The sequence below is a fragment of the Adiantum capillus-veneris genome, chromosome 6 (genome assembly GCF_014529385.1).
Source record: "Adiantum capillus-veneris isolate H3 chromosome 6, ASM1452938v2, whole genome shotgun sequence".
Lineage (NCBI taxonomy): Eukaryota > Viridiplantae > Streptophyta > Polypodiopsida > Polypodiales > Pteridaceae > Adiantum > Adiantum capillus-veneris.
Genome location: NC_140936.1, coordinates 156174842 through 156190743, shown reverse-complemented (window position 1 = coordinate 156190743; position 15902 = coordinate 156174842). Strand labels below are relative to the sequence as shown.

Below are 15902 nucleotides of genomic sequence, written 5' to 3'. Positions count from 1 at the left end.
CTTGTTCTAGGTGATGGGTGCTCAGAGGCTCCACATACACCACAAGGTGCTGCTCTCAAGCTTCAATGGAGAGCTTCACTGCGTAGAGGATGGTCAACTTGGGGGGGGGGGGGGGGGGGGGGGGTATTGCACTGCCAACCTGGCAAGAGGGGGAAGGGCTGCTCTCTTATAGCCTCCCAGAAGAGGGGGCACTAGCATGAAGAGAGGGAGTGAGAGAGAGAGATTGCATGGGAAAGTGTGCCAAGTGGCACACTTACTTTAAAATTTAAAAAACCATTCAACTTTTGACTTTAAAAATCTTATGCTAGTTAATGAAATGTGCAATTAAGTGCACAACCGCACACATAGATGCAACAAATGAAAACTTTATTTGCTCCCTAGCGCATTGCCGTACCAGCAATGCTCTGGCATTACCTGTTCGCACTTGTCCGGCCATTTGGTCCATTGCGAAATCACTTAAGAATACTTTTAACTAACTTATCCTAAGGCCGTAAAATAATCAAGCCTTAGGGTTAATAGTCTAAGGACCCCATCTCATTCCTGTGCTTGCACTAGCGCGCGTAATTTTCTTAGCCTGAAATCTGAGGCTACTATCTACCCCTTCATTGAAGACCCGATTTCCCAATCGCTAGGGCTTTAGGGTATTTTCTGCTAGGGTCTCCCTGAGGTGCACTGGCCCAAACTTGGGCGCACCTGAGGCCCCAGAACTGCTAAATCTATTCTGATGTGCACACAACTAATTACAAAGTTTGACTTAGTTACATCCCTCTTGGTTCTAAACAGTTGACCTCAATTGTAGAGCGTCAACATAACTGTGCAAGATGTCTGGGTAGTCCTTAAGATCGGACTCAGTCATCCACTTTGCATCTAAAGGAGTGTAATTCTTGAACTTGACTAAATACTTTCGATGTAGACTCCCCGACTTGAGTTGTCTCTGCGAGTGGTGTATTTTCTGTTCAGGTTGAAGGATTTCCTCAGTCTCTTCGACTTATGGAGGATCTTCTTGTACTGGCGCCACTGGAGGAGGTCCAACATATGGTCGGAGGAGACTGACATGAAAAGCATTATGGATGCGCCAGTTAGAAGGCAAATCCAATTTGAAAGTCATGTCATTGACTTTATCTGTAATTTTGAAAGGGCCGTAAAATCTATGGGAAAGTTTGACAACTTTCCCTTTGCCGACCCGCTTTTTCAATCTAGCTTTCTCAAACCGAAGCAGGACATATTGTCCTTTTTCAAGATTGAGATTCCTTCTGTGCTTGTTTGCTTTTCTCTTCTGTTGCTCTTGAGTACGAAGAATCGCTTGCTTTACTTGTTGATGGGCAATATCAATATTGCGCACAAATTCATCTGCGGCGAAGATGTTTTCTGTGGTCACCATAATAGGAAGTAAGAGTGGCTTCCCATAAATAATTTCGAAGGGAGCTTTACCAGCTGAGGAATGTATGGTATTATTTTACGCAAACTCAACTATTGGTAAGTACTGTTCCTATTCGGATTGTCGTTCCGAAACATAGTACTTGAGGAGATCTAAAACAGTGGCATTAACGATTTCGCTTTGACCATCTGTTTGAGGATGATAAGCTGATGAAAAATCAAGCTTAGTTCCCAAGTTTTCGAACAATGCCTGCCAAAATAGACTAGTCATGCGGGGATCTCTATCGTTGACAATAGTCTTTGGCAATCCATGGTGTTTAAAAATCTGAGCTAGAAATATTCTAGCCATGTGATCAGCTTTGATCGTCTTCTTTATTGGAAGAAAATGTGCTTGCTTACTGAATCTGTCTACTATAGTCCAGATTGCATCATTTCCATTCTTGGATCGAGGAAGATCCGTAATAAAATCCATGGCAATACTTTCCCATGGCGTGTTAGGCACAGGGAGCGGCTGAAGCTTGCCATAAACTTTATGTCTGTCATATTTTACTTTTTGGCAGACTAAACACTCACGTACATGTTTTTCAATGTCCGCACGGAGTGTTGGCCAAAAGAAATATCTTTCGAGGGCACTAGTGGTGGAAGCAATTCCTCGATGCCCAGCATAAGGGGAATTATGTGTTTCATCCATCACCTTCTGTCGTAAGGGCTGAGCTATGCATATTGCTTGTTGACAATAGAGTGTATTATCCCTAATGGAATAAGGTGGCCTTGAGTGACCAGCTTGAAGATCTGCCCAAATTGTGGCGAAGTCTGGATCTTGAGGATACATCTCGCTGAGAGATTCTAGTTCCTCATGATAAATTGTTGTTAGTGCATTGATCTTTGGACGCCTGGAGAGAGCATCTGCAACTGCATTCTTCCTTCCAGAAGTATGTAAAATATGAAAATGGAACATTGAAAGAAAGTTGTCCATCTCATCTGCTTTTCTGATAACTTTCTCTGTGTGAGAAAGTAGCGAAGACTTTGATGATCTGTCTTGATAATAAAATCAGCTCCTAATGATAGTGTTTCCAAATGGAAAGAGCATGGATTACTGCCATTAACTCTTTCTCGTATATGGAAACATGCAACTCTGCATCTTTAAGGCGCCGACTTTCATAGGCTATCGCGTGACCCTCTTGGTTCAAAACTGCTCCTACACAATCTCCAGATGCATCGCAGTATACCTCGAACGGTTTGTGAAGATCAGGGACGGTGAGAACAGGTCCGTGACTGAGTAGATACTTAAGCTTTTCGAAAGCTTGTTTTTGTCCAAACCCCCAATGGAATGGAATCCACTTCTTTGTCACGTCATGGAGGGGACCTGCTATCGCGGCAAAAGCTCGAATGAAACGCCGATAATAGGAACAGAGGCCAAGGAAACTTCGTACATCATGTACTGTAGTTGGCGTAGGCCATTCTACAATTGCTTGAATCTTATCAGGGTCCATCCTCACCTGATTGTGAGACACTATATGGCCCAAATAGTGGATTTCTTTTAAAAAGAACTCACTCTTCTTAGCATTCACAAATAATTTGTGTTTGCGTAATTCTTCAAACACTAAGGCGAGATGCTTATAGTGTTCGTCTTCCGTCTCTAAGAAGATTAAGACGTCATCAAAGAAAACGCCTGTGAAGCTTCTATATGAGTGGAAGATTCTATCTATCATTCTGTTGAATGTGGTTGGTGCATTAGTGAGTCCAAAAGGCATCACTAAGAATTCATACAACCCGAAGGTTGTTCTAAATGAAGTCTTATGCACATCCCGAGGAGCTATGCGGATTTGATGATAACTGCTCTTCAAGTCTATACGACTAAAAACACTTGCTCCTTGTAACTTGTCAAGAATGTCGTCAATCCGAGGGATTGGAAATCGATTGTTGATTGTGATCTTGTTTAGAGATCTCTAATCTATGCACATGCGGAATGTGCCATCCTTTTTTTGTACTAGCAAGACAGGTGAACAATATGGAGAAGTACTAGGCCTTATTAAGCCCTTCTCCAAAAGTTCGTTAACCTGCTTGAGAATTTCCTCTTGCTGCATTAGACTAACTCGATAAGGGGGCTGATTTGGAGGAGAACTTCTTGGGATCAAATCAATTGTATGATCCTCATGTCGCGAAGGTGGGAGTTCATTTGGAAGTTCATCTGCAAAGCAATCTTTATAACTTTCTAATAACTTAAGTCTTTTTTGCTCTAAAGAGGAAGAAAGTTGTGAAACAGACACATCTCTCTCTCTTGCAAAAATCAAGTACGCTGAAACACACTTTTTCATTTCTTTCTTAATCGCAATGTGATTGGCGATAGGAATACGCCAATCACCTGCATCTGCAAGTACAAGATACTCCTTTCCTTTATGAGCAAAGGATAAGGTTTTCTGAACATAGTCCGGAATGGGATGCATCTTGTAGTGCCAAGGCATTCCCAAGATAACATCGCATCCTTCAAGTGAAGCTAGTAAGAAAGACTCTTGATCTTTGTAGTCGTCGACCTTTAGATTCAACTTCCCTATGATTGGAGTAGAGTTTGAGTTCTGCCCTTTGAAAGCGGATTGTGCTTGAATAGAAACTCCAAAATGATTGGGCTGCAAGTTCAGGTCATTAGCTAGCTTGGTAGAGATGAAGTTGTCTGCACTGCCAGGGTCAAACAAAATGAGAGCCCGTTGGTTGTTGATGCTACCCCATGCTTTAAGAAGAGCTCTTTCTTTTCCATCCTTGGTTGTATTTCCCTTCACATCTGGGACTGCATTGGAAGAGGGTGGTTGTGGAGGTAGGACAATCACCCTTCATATGACCAACTTGTCCGCACTTGAAGCATCTTCCTTTACTAATGTAGGTTCGCAACTCAGCAGGAGAGAGATATCTCCCTTTCTTGGGCTGATTTGGCTTTGCTTCTACTTCGGAGGCGGTTCTTTTCTTCTTTGCGAAGAAGAAGTAGAGGTAGGCTGCTCATGGAGAGCCTTCTGCTTGGCATGGTAAGTGCTTTGCTCCATCTTCCTGGGAGTACCCTTGTCATGTATTCCATCAGCTATGCGGGCTGATTCCATAAGTATCTGCAAGTTACCTTGAGGGTAAAGCTTCATAGCCTTTTGCAAGGCTTCATGCAAACCTGCTTCAAACTTGCGCATCTTCTCCGAATCGTCAATCTTCTTGAATGGAGTGATTTTCAAGAGAACGTCCCAAAACCTATCCACATAGCGTGGAACAGTTTCGTTCTCTGACTGTGAAAGTCGATCCCATTCTTTCTTTACCTCTTCCTCATAGTCTGGAGGAAGGAACTGTGTGTAGAACTCCTTCTTGAAAGCAGTCCAATCTTGGGGTTTACGATCTTCTAGGATAAGGGTTAACCACCAACTGCTGGCGGTGCCTTTCAGGTACATACTAACATGGCAAAGCTTGGATCTTTCTTTAAAATTCCCTTCAGCAAATGCAACTTCGAATTGGCTGATGAAAGCCAAAGCTTTGTCATTATCACGCTGTCCATTGTAGGTGTCGAATTTCACATCTTTGTGTCCCGACTTGAATGTTTTCTGCCTGTTGGGCTTCTTCTTATGGTGCTCCTTCTTTCTATGCTTAGACTCCTTATGGACAGGAGTCTTTTCCCTTGAATGCACTTCTTGCTGCGACGGATTGTCAAGAAACATGTCTTCCGGAGCAACGATGTCATCCAGATCCTTCATGAAAGAGAATTGAGGGGAATCAGGGGGATCCTTCTCTTGAACCTTTGGGTTAAACCGCACATGACGTTCTGGAGGTTTCCTCTGCCTCTCGTTCATGCGGGAGGTTCCAATCAAAGGATCTTTCCTTGGTTCTGGCGCCTTTGGGTTCTGCGGGATTTCTCCCGACCCCATCGGCATTTTCTCCTTCCCTTTCTCAAGAGTATGGAGAATCTTTTGGACTTCTGGATGGGAGAGAGCTTTTTGTAACTCTTCCACCTGCTGTTGAAGGAGAGAGAACTATATCTCGCGTCCTCCCATTTTCTGCAGTGTGCCAAGAGTCGTCAATCCCTTAAGGAAGAGAGAGATGACCTTGCTCTGATACCACTGTCACAAAAATACGAAAGCGTAAACTGACGTTTAATTGCACTTCAAATACTCAAGAGAATTAGAGAGAGAGAGAAAGCTTGACACTTCATTGGGGATCAGAAGATGGGTTGGTCCCCCCCCATAAAGAGAATATCTTTATTACGAAGGGAGAATCTTTACAAGCACAGGAACAGGGCGAAAGCCCGTCCTCTATTCTTTCTTGTCCTTTTTCTGCTTCTGACTGAGAGAGTAGAAGAACTGCTCTCTGACTACTGAGAGGATCTATCCTCTTCTGCGAGATTTTGGGAAGCTCTCGTAGGGGGGAGTCTACCTTCCACAAAACTCATCGGAAGCTCTCACGAATGAGGGTCTATCTTCCGCTAACTTTGCCACTTTGGAGGTAATCATTCTTGCAATTAACCAACCACAGAAACATGCAAAACACACACACACACACACACACACACGCTTGCTGCACATAACCAGAAATTGTTACTTGAGCGTGTTCCAATGCCAAATTGGAGGTCCTTTTCGCGATGGAAATGCTCCAAACTTGGTGTATGTGTAGTACTAGTAGGTAGTGGGGAATGAGATTCTATTAAGACTTTGCTGAAATTCACCCTAATACAAGTGATTAGGGGCTGAAAACAGGGAATTTGCATCAGCTAGACAAGGGAGAAAGAGAGTTTTCTACTACTTTACGCGATGAAACTTCTCCCAAAGCTGTAAGCAACCATGAGAGGCCTTGTTCTAGGTGATGGGTGCTCAGAGGCTCCACATACACCACAAGGTGCTGCTCTCAAGCTTCAATGGAGAGCTTCACTGCGTAGAGGATGGTCAACTTGGGGGGGGGGGGGGGTAGTGCACTGCCAACCTGGCAAGAGGGGGAGGGGCTGCTCTCTTATAGCCTCCCAGAAGAGGGGGCGCTAGCATGAAGAGAGGGAGTGAGAGAGAGAGAGAGAGATTGCATGGGAAAGTGTGCCAAGTGGCACACGTACTTTAAATTTAAAAACCATTTAACTTTTGACTTTAAAAATCCTATGCTAGTTAATGAAATGTGCAATTAAGTGCACAACTGCACACATAGATGCAACAAATGAAAACTTTATTAACTTTATTTGCTCCCTAGCGCATTGCCGTACCAGCAATGCTTTGGCATTACCTGTTCGCACTTGTCCGACCATTTGGTCCAGTGTAAAATCACTTAAGAATACTTTTAACTAACTTATCCTAAGGCCGTAAAATAATCAAGCCTTAGGGTTAATAGTTTAAGGACCCCATCTCATTCTTGTGCTTGCACTAGCGCGCGTAATTTTCTGAACCTGAAATCTGAGGCTACTATCTACCCCTTCATTGAAGACCCGATTTCCCAATCGTTAGGGCTTCATGGTATTTTTTGCTAGGGTCTCCCTGAGGTGTACTGGCCCAAACTTGGGCGCACCTCAGGCCCCAGAACTGCTAAATCTATTCTGATGTGCACACAACTAATTAGATAATTCTTTTCTCGTAAATAAATTAATTATTTACAAAGTCTGACTTAGTTACAAAATGCACCTGGTTCACAGGAGTCGTGTTTTCATAATTGGACTTTAGCTTTTGCCATATTGCATAAGCAGAGTCCAAACGCTTGATGTCCATCAAAATGTCATCATTGATATCTATTTTGATGTAGGCCATAGCCTTCTTATTCAACCTGGCCCACTCTTCGTCAGACAAACCTGTTGGCTTATTCTCTTCCAATGCATCTTCACAATCCTTTAAGAAAAGGATAACTTGTATGCGTTCTTGCCAGAGGTCGAAGCCTTGACCATCGAACTGTTTGATTTCCATCAAACTTTTAGTGTCAGATGCGGAAGAGGAAGAAGCCATTTTAATTCAACCACAAGTGTGTATACAAGAGAGATGCAATAGGATGAAAATTTCAGCAAATAGGAGCAACCACAAGACTTTGCATACGGTAGACCACAATTTCTTTACATGAAACTGTTCAAATCTGAAATTTCAGCTGAAAAGTGCAATTTTAAGCACTTGTACTTGGCTTTTCACTCAATTTGTCGCGACAAACATCAATACATGTGATCCCACAACTTTGGTACACCTGCGTATTGCTGTTTTGACCTGTTATAACCTGTAAATCACCTGTTTTGACCTAAAAACAGTCTGTTTTGGATTGTTTTGGTGACCTTTTTGACTTCGGAAACAAGGGGCTTCGCGATGGAAGCGAAATTGATCGCGGGAGAGCAATTTTAACTCGCTGTCCAACAGACTGCGCAGGGCTGTTTTGCAACCCTAGGACTCTGATACCAATTGAAAGCGCGAAGCAGAAGGTACCGGTAGGTGCGCGTCGCGATGTAGTGCAGGATTGGGGCAAGAAGCAGGAGGCGGAGTGCAGCAGAGAGGAAGCGCTAGGGATCGAAGCAGGGGGAGAGAGAGAGCTCACGTTTTTGGGGAAAACTTAACAAGTGACTTTTAGGTTTTTCCCCTTTTATTAGAAGTGACTTTAAAAAAATGTGTCTAGGTTCATATTGAACCTGGACAAAGTATAAAAATGTACAAAAAGGGGTTATTTAGGCCTTTAACCCAACATCGCCGACAAGGGGATAGGCTCAAGCATGTAACTGTGAGTACGGTTTCCTCTTTCAACGCGAGAGAGAGAGAGAGAGAGAGAGAGAGAGAGAGAGAGAGAGAGAGAGAGAGAGAGAGATTTGCATTACAGGATTTGCAAGAGGCTTTTTCTGCTGATGAGTTAGCAAACTATCTTGATTTGAAAGAACTAAATGATCGCCCCAATCTTTTTCAGTCCATCTCAGCTTTTGATGGGTAAGAACAGCAAGTGTACTTTTCTTGCACAAGATGACTGTTTTTGTTGATGACTGTTGTCCTGTTTAGGTCTGGTATTCGAGACGGAATTTCTTGGCTTGTTGAGGCCATGCGAAAAAGCAAGCGCACAGAGATGCTGAGGCATCGTGCAGATGCTGTGGTTGTAGCATGACGATGACAATCCTTTGGAGTGCAGAGGTGAAAGTGCGCATGTGCGTTGGGTAAATATGCTTGATATGGGGTTCTTTTGAGTGGAAATAGTCATACGTATACATTGTATCTTTAGCTGCCATTCTTTGTAATTACACAGCCTGGTTCATGTGGCTGAAGCTGGCCGTTGCCATTATGTATTGATATGCAATTACGTGGCATGCTTTCACAATCTAACCATGTAAGACACCATTAGCTCTACATAAGTTTGGTTCTGCATGGATGAATCTGCTCATGGAATAGTACATCCACTTGCTGGTCATGGGATGGTACATTGTTTGCCACTAACGCATGTAATCAATACAGCAGAAATGGAATAGCATTTTGGCTGCTGCTGGTAGCATTCGTGTCGCAAAAGCTTCTAGTGATAGCCAGTCACAGATGAGTTTTAATCTCAGGTTTTGGACTTGTGAAGGCAAATGCCAGGGTTTCAATCTGGCGATTTTTGGAATTGTGGAAGATGAGGTCAACTTGGTTTCATGGTTGCAATATTGTTGCATCCGATCTTGCATCATTTGTCTAATTGGATGTATTCTTATGAGGGTAATCAATGTCATAGGCATGCACACGAGTGCAATGTGTAAATGGGTGCACTGCCTGCATGCATGCAGAGAGAGAGAGAGAGAGAGAGAGAGAGAGAGAGAGAGAGAGAGAGAGAGAGAGAGAGAGAGAGAGAGAGAGAGAGAGAGAGCGCTTGGGCTTTTAATGTCGTAGGAACAATCCCAAGAGACCTCAAAGATCTATCTGGTGAGTCTTGAACTCAAATCCTGTTACTTAGGAGGGAATTGAGATTACTAATCTTCCACACAGGGTGGTGATGGAAAGGTTATTCAGTCTCCTCTTATTATTCACACCATAAAATTGCTGAAGTCATTGATTTGAATCATTTATAATGGCTCCTTATGATTCACTACCCGTGTGAAGTCTCTTGAACCAGAAGAAAAGTTTACCAAAAAGAACCATATATGTTGCTAGGTCAATGGTTCTGGAAGAGGGGGACTTGCCCAAATTTCTACCAACCCACTGCTCGAGAATGTACAAAGAATATACTGACTGCCAAGTCTTTCTGTGGTATAGAAAGGACACACACAGTGTCCTTTCCTCAGAAAACAGGGACCCCAAATGGCAATTGGCGGAGGTCAGGAGCCATGGTGGAGCGGTTTTCTGAAGGAAAGGACTGTGTCTTTTCCCTCCCGTCACAATCGGGGGCAGTGGGGCCAACTAAGAATCCAAGGGATTGACACAAGTTTCAACACGCCAGCACTAGTCATTTTTGGCTGCTGAGGTGTCACCCTCTGGTTGCTCAGCCCTGCACGTCATTTCTGGCTTTGGAGGTGTCACCCTTTGGTTGTGCAGCCCTGCACGCCATGTACTGCCAGATTTTGCTTGGTGATGTGTCAAGAATCTGATGATTGCAGCTGAAATTCCGCTGAGGAAAGCCAAGTAGATGTGTGTCTACCATTTGCTGCCCTGCGACGGTGTAGGGAATGGTCTCTTGGAGGCCATTCCTTGTAATAAGAGTGACCACCTCCTCCGGTTGCCAATGTTACTACAGAGGAATGGCCTGGAGACCATTCCCGGCCGTCAAACCGAGGGGGGCATGCAGACATGCAGATCACACCTGCCAAGACATTCCGCCTGCTAATGAGCACAAATGATTGGTTCCTGAAGAATTGCATGCAAAATATATTCCGACTGCGGTTGTGGCAAGCAATCAAGCATTCGCTCGTCGCTTTCAGCATTCTATGTGCTGATGTGTTAGCACGATAGAGGATTCTTTGAGTTGATGTGTCAGCACGACAAGGCTTGCAGACTGTACCGGCCTCTGAACGTTCTGGGTGCTGAGCTAGCGAGCATCGACAAGATACAGGTCCAGATTACGGCTTTTAATGTTCAGTAGATGGACGGCTGCAGTTCTCCGTCCCCCGCCCTTGGACTTTGACGGTGCATTACTACCGAGGCATTACTACCAAAAAAAATAAAGTCTTTTACTTGGGCCGTACTGTTTGTTTGATTTCACAATTTCCATTCTGGGAATTGTTTGATACCTCAACGATGTTGCGAAATAAGGAATTTGATAATCGGGGTAACCTGTTTGAAATCAATGATAAATAGAAAAGGAACAACTTTCTTTCTGGTTCTGTGGAGGGAGAGAGAGAGAGAGAGAGAGAGGGAGAGATTGTGTGTGTGTGTGTGTGATGTTTGGGATGCATTCAAGAGACGTGCAAACTCAAGAAGCCCCATTAGTCCCTATATTCAAAGGAGATGTTGCATGTACATACAAGGGAAAAATATTGAAGCGTTATGTCCCACAGGTGAGTATAAGTGCGCTGTAATTGAAGAAACACAATCCAAAATCGAGACTTAAAAATAAAAATGAGTGTGTCTTGTGAATAAAAAAGGGGCTCCAAAATTTCCAATGCAAGTATTTGGGATTAGAGTGTATTTAGAGATGTAATTTCTTATAAATTATCCATATTGAGTAAGTAGCCCAAAGATCTATAATGCCAAAAGTTGTCAAGTCTTGTTGAATTTAATGAAGAGGAAGCACAATCTAGGGCCCTATGTGCCAAACAATGAAGACTTCACAACCAAGAACATGGGCGTTTTGATGGAGAGGAGCCCTCTCGAGGCATTGTAGCTCAAATTCACCTCCTTCCATAGTATAGCAAGGTATCCTTATGTTGGTACTATTGAGATAGAATTACTCTAAAGATTATTTTGGCTTAAGGTAGAAAATATAGAGAGTCTAAAAAGTCTTACCGAGAGTGGGAGGGGCCGTCTCAATTGTCAAATTTGTTTAAATGTACGAGGATTGAATTCGCATTCAACCCCTTGTGTAAATTGCATGATGGATAGTGCAAGTAGAGAAAGCTATCGTGCCAGTACTATTTTTAGTGGGAAGCTCTTTGTCAAAGTCTTAATGTGCCATGCGCTAACAAAGCCCCCCCCCCCCCCCCCCCCCCCACAACCTCTCCAAAAAAAAGGAAAAAAAACCCAGTTAGCTTATGTGTATCAAATTAAACATTCGGGATGGGGTACCTCAATGCTCTTAACCAGCCAATGGTGGTGCTATCTCTAGAATACTTGGGCAATCAACTTGGAAATTACTAAAAACATTAGTGGCTAGTGATAAACCACATTTGAGTTTTGGCCTTGTCAAATGATGATATCAAGTTGCTAACCTTTACTACTACCAAAGTAGTAGCCTGCTGGTATGAGCACTTTTGGAAGAATAAACTTTTTTCTCTTAAGCCCAAAAACATTGCTCAAGGTTAAATTGTTGCAAACTTATTTATTTATAAGTGTTCATCACTTCATGATTGGAGAGGAATTGTTGCATATAGTGAATCAGCCCGTGGACATCGAATCTGAGGGAAGCTCTTTGTCAAAGTCTTAATGTGTCCATGCACTAACAAAGCTCTCCCCCCCCCCCCCCCCCCCCCCCCCCCAAAAAAAAACCAAAAAAAAAAAAACCGAGTTAGCTTATGTGTATCAAATTAAACATTCGGGATGGGGTGCCTCAATGCTCTTAGCCAGCCAATGGTGGTGCTATCTCTAGAATACCTGGGCAATCAACTTGGAAATTACTAAAAACATTAGTGGCACATTTGAGTTTTGGCCTTGTCAAATGATGATATCAAGTTGCTGACCTTTACTACTCCTACCAAAGTAGTAGCCTCCTGCTATGAGCACTTTTGGAAAAATAAACTTTTTGCTATTAAGCCCAAAAACATTGCTCAAGGTTAAATCATTGCAAACGGATTTATTTATAAGTGTTTATCACTTCATAATTGGAGAGGAATTGTTGCATATAATTAATCAGCCCGTGGACATCAAATCTGAGGGCAACATGTAAATTTTTGCATAGAGTTGGTTCTTCAAAGACGAACAAATTTCATTTTCAAAGCAAAGATTATGGTTTATGATCGTAGAAAAATTCTAGATTGATGTAATCCATGACTCTATTTCTATGATAATATGCATTCACCAATATGATACAATTCCTCTTAATTACAAGAGAGAGTACATGCATGCCTTTTTTTCACTTTTGGTGGCTATGGAATAGGCATCATCAAGACTGCATAGAATCTCTTTTGAATTGTAGTCGCTTAGGTAAATGCTCAGTTTTTCATGTGTGTGTGTGTTGTGTGGGGGCGGGGGGGGGGGGGGGGGGGGGGGGGGGGGGGGGGGGGGGGGGGGGGGGGGGGCTTGTTACGTAGTACATGTGTTTAAGATTATGTCTTGGATGCATTCAAGAGACTTGATTATAGAAAAATTCTAGATTGGTGTAATCGATGACTCCATTCTTATAATATTATGCATTCACCATTTTCACTTTTGGTGGATATGGAATAGGCTTCATCAAGACTGCATAGAATCTCATGTCACTTGCAATCTTATAGGTTATTGCAAAGTTATGTGTGTGTGTGTGTGTGTGTTGGGGGGGCGGGCGGGGGGACTTGTTACAAAGTACATGCGTTTTAGATTATGTTTTAAATCCATTAAAGAGACTTGCAAACTTAAGAAGCCTCATCAGTCCCTAAATCCGAAGGAGATGTTGCATTTGCATACAAGGGAAGACTCATGAAGAGCTATGCCCTATAGGTCAGTATAACTGCATTGTAATTGAATTGACACAATCCAAAGTTGAGACCTAAGATTGAGTATGTGTTGTAATTTAAAAAGGGCTCCAAAATTTCCAATGCAAGTATGTTTTTTAGGTTGCTATGTTTTTTAGACCAACAACCACACAACTGACAAACGTGTTGTAGAACACACAAGCAAAGATTGGAAAAGACGCCTAACTAGAAGAAAAACTTGACAAGTAAACAATTTTTTACACTTCAAATCACATGTAGAAGAATCCTCACATGTATAAAATGCTATGTTTTTTTTACAACATTTCCAAATGCTCATAAAAACCATAGCGGTGAGCACTTCAGTCTTGTCAATATGCTTTTGTTGAAGAAGTTCTCACCACCATGTTTTGGGTAACATTTCCAAATCCAGTAAAATACATAGTAGTGAGGACTTCATCCTTTACATTTCAAATCGTAAAACAAAGGAACATCTTTGAATTTTGATCTAGATATGTTTTCATGGAATGCTCATGGCTAGTTTGAAAGCGTGTCCAAACGCGATCCAAAATATAGTGATGAACACTTCATTCTCACTCTTTTGTTCCAAATATAGCATGAAGGCCAGACTGTTAAGTTTTTGAGGGCATAGTGGTCAGTGCATCATCTTTGAGACATTTTCAAAGACAGTATCAATTTGAAAGAGTGTCTTAAAAGGCTCGTTATTGGCTATGTTTAATTTGTTGGACTACAAATTCTCTTTAAGCTTAATTTTGTGTTTATGGCTTGCTCACCACTATGTTCTCAATAGCATTTCCAAATGCTGTAATAAACATAGCGGTGAGGATGTAGTCCTCATTACCACTCCTTTTTTAAGTAGCATTTTCAAATGCTATAAAAGACATAGCGATGAGCAAGTAGTCCTCACCGCTATGTTTTGATAGCGTTTCCAAATGCTCTCCAAAATATAGGGGTTGCTGAACTTTTTTTGTATTGTTGTAGATAACTTAAATAAAGACAAGGCTCACAAAGAGATTTTACAAATGATTCAAGAAGAGGATACATTTGGTGAGTTGTATTTGAAATGCTTTTGTTTTGTGAGTGTTTTGGAACGCGTCTCTTTAGTCTTTGGGTATATTTACATGAGTAAGTGTTCTTTACACATACATGTCCTAATATGTGACATGAGTGTTGTTCACACATATATTACAGTATTTTAATATGTATAATTTTCACGTGATGTAAGCCTTGCAAAAGAGGTTGCGACGTCCATTCATGGAGGATCTTCCTAGATAGAGCCTTAGAAGGCGACAAGTGTTTCTTCCATCTTTGGATGTTGTGTTGGTGACCACATTGAGACGGGTACATACTTTGAGAAAGGACAAAGAAATGAAGATAATGGGAAGTTGCATGAGTTTTCTTGTTTGCACGCTAGTCCGGATTATGATTACCATCATGGAGGAAAAACTATCAAGTGGGCTGCAAAACTTGTCCTCATAGACTTTTTGCATGGTGGGAATAAATGTTGGAGAAGATCTTCTTGATTGGGATGCGTTGATAGAGGATCATGATCTCAATTTTACATTCTAGTCTTGAATATGTTGTTGGAAGGCTTGTTATCAGCCCATTGCAAGGCACTCGTCTTTGCATTACCTCTTGCTTAGATGTATATGTGCATTCTTTTTACATTCATCATGTTTGATGAGTCTGTAGGTATATGTCTCTCTTGGATAGAGAAGTATGCATACTGTCAAGGTCTTGTGGTTTCAAGGAGAGTGGTGATAGGAAACAAGATTCCTTATGGAGGCTACATGCAAATGGAGAATCCCTATAGTGTGAGTATTTGTAGTAGCTTTGTGTGTGCTAAGCTCCAGATGAGTATGTTCAATGGCTATGGACTAATATATTTCATTTTAATTTCTAGTGTAGGTGTGTTGCAACATACTCTTATTTGCCCATAGAATAGGCTACTCTCCATCTTTGTTTGTTGAGAACAACAAGGTCTATTCAAAGCGCACTCATTGAAAATGAAGAAGATTTTCGGGCTCATTATATGTCAGAGAGTAAGGAGACCCAACACCCACACTCTTCTTGTTTGGTTCATGGTGCCGTTTAAAAGAGCATGGGCTTTATGGGGTGTGTACTTTGCACTTGTTAGGCTCCAAGTGGATTGGAAATTGAGATGGGTTGTGGCATGGCACCACTGTCATATATTGTAATGATTTTAGGATATACATGCTTTGCCTTTGACAATGATGCAACCATCGTGAAAAATATGGTGGAGCCTGCCATATTGTCTAGAGAGAAGAGACAAAATGGGTCAAAAGCAATGTAACAAAGAGGATGCACAAAGGAGTTTGAAGTAAGGCACTTAGAAATCCTTTTATGGAGAATGACTAGTAAATTTTTTTCATTAGAGAGCGTTAGTAGCTTGTGATAACATCTTTAGAAATAAGATTTTGCATGGGATAGCTCTTTAATGTACCCTTTTCATGCTCTCTAGTATTTTGGCTGATAATGATGCCTTTCTTTTTTTATTTCAAATAATTATGATGTCTACTTTTATGATCAATTCTCACTTTTTTCAAAGAACTATTTTGTTCATCACCAAGCTTTGAATAACTTGCTCTTTTTTGGGAGCACATTTTTAATACACTTCCTTCTTATGGAGAATTGGAGGCTCAAGCAATGGCACAAAATGAGTCATGCAATAATGATTTTGAGGTTGCTTCAAAAAGAAAACAAATGAAATGTGATTTTATAGATGATGAGTGTGAGGAAGGTGGATGCTCACTTTATAATTTTGTGCAAAAGTCCAAAAAACTAACTTGGCTCATGATTTTGACAA

At 41.8% G+C, this 15902-nt stretch overlaps 2 protein-coding genes across 2 annotated transcripts in view; both read left to right on the top strand.

The window, feature by feature from the left end:
* GB1 (GTP-binding protein 1) overlaps positions 1–8806 on the top strand; it is a 25875-nt gene extending 17069 nt beyond the window's left edge. Inside the window, exons 5-6 of the mRNA XM_086514989.1 lie at positions 8161–8264; positions 8334–8806. Of these exons, the coding sequence (XP_086371115.1) occupies positions 8161–8264; positions 8334–8436 (207 nt within the window). The 3' untranslated portion in view covers positions 8437–8806. The remainder of the gene's footprint in view (positions 1–8160; positions 8265–8333) is intronic.
* On the top strand, positions 8439–15902 carry LOC147456557 (uncharacterized). The gene is made up of 6 exons (XM_086513861.1): positions 8439–8485; positions 8575–8655; positions 13446–13468; positions 14057–14122; positions 14768–14889; positions 14979–15902. The coding sequence occupies exons 1-6, from the start codon at positions 8439–8441 to the stop codon at positions 15018–15020; spliced, it is 381 nt and encodes a 126-aa protein (XP_086369987.1). The 3' UTR covers positions 15021–15902.

What these genes read in the sequence shown, in the direction of transcription:
- LOC147456557 (XM_086513861.1), top strand. Translation starts at nt 8,439, where the DNA reads ATGACAATCCTTTGGAGTGCAGAGGTGAAAGTGCGCATGTGCGTTGG. An exon ending in TGCTTTCACAATCTAACCAT is followed by an intron (nt 8,656 to 13,445) that starts GTAAGACACCAT and finishes CTTTTGTTGAAG; the next exon opens with AAGTTCTCACCACCATGTTT. An exon ending in TTCTCACCACCATGTTTTGG is followed by an intron (nt 13,469 to 14,056) that starts GTAACATTTCCA and finishes GTATTGTTGTAG; the next exon opens with ATAACTTAAATAAAGACAAG.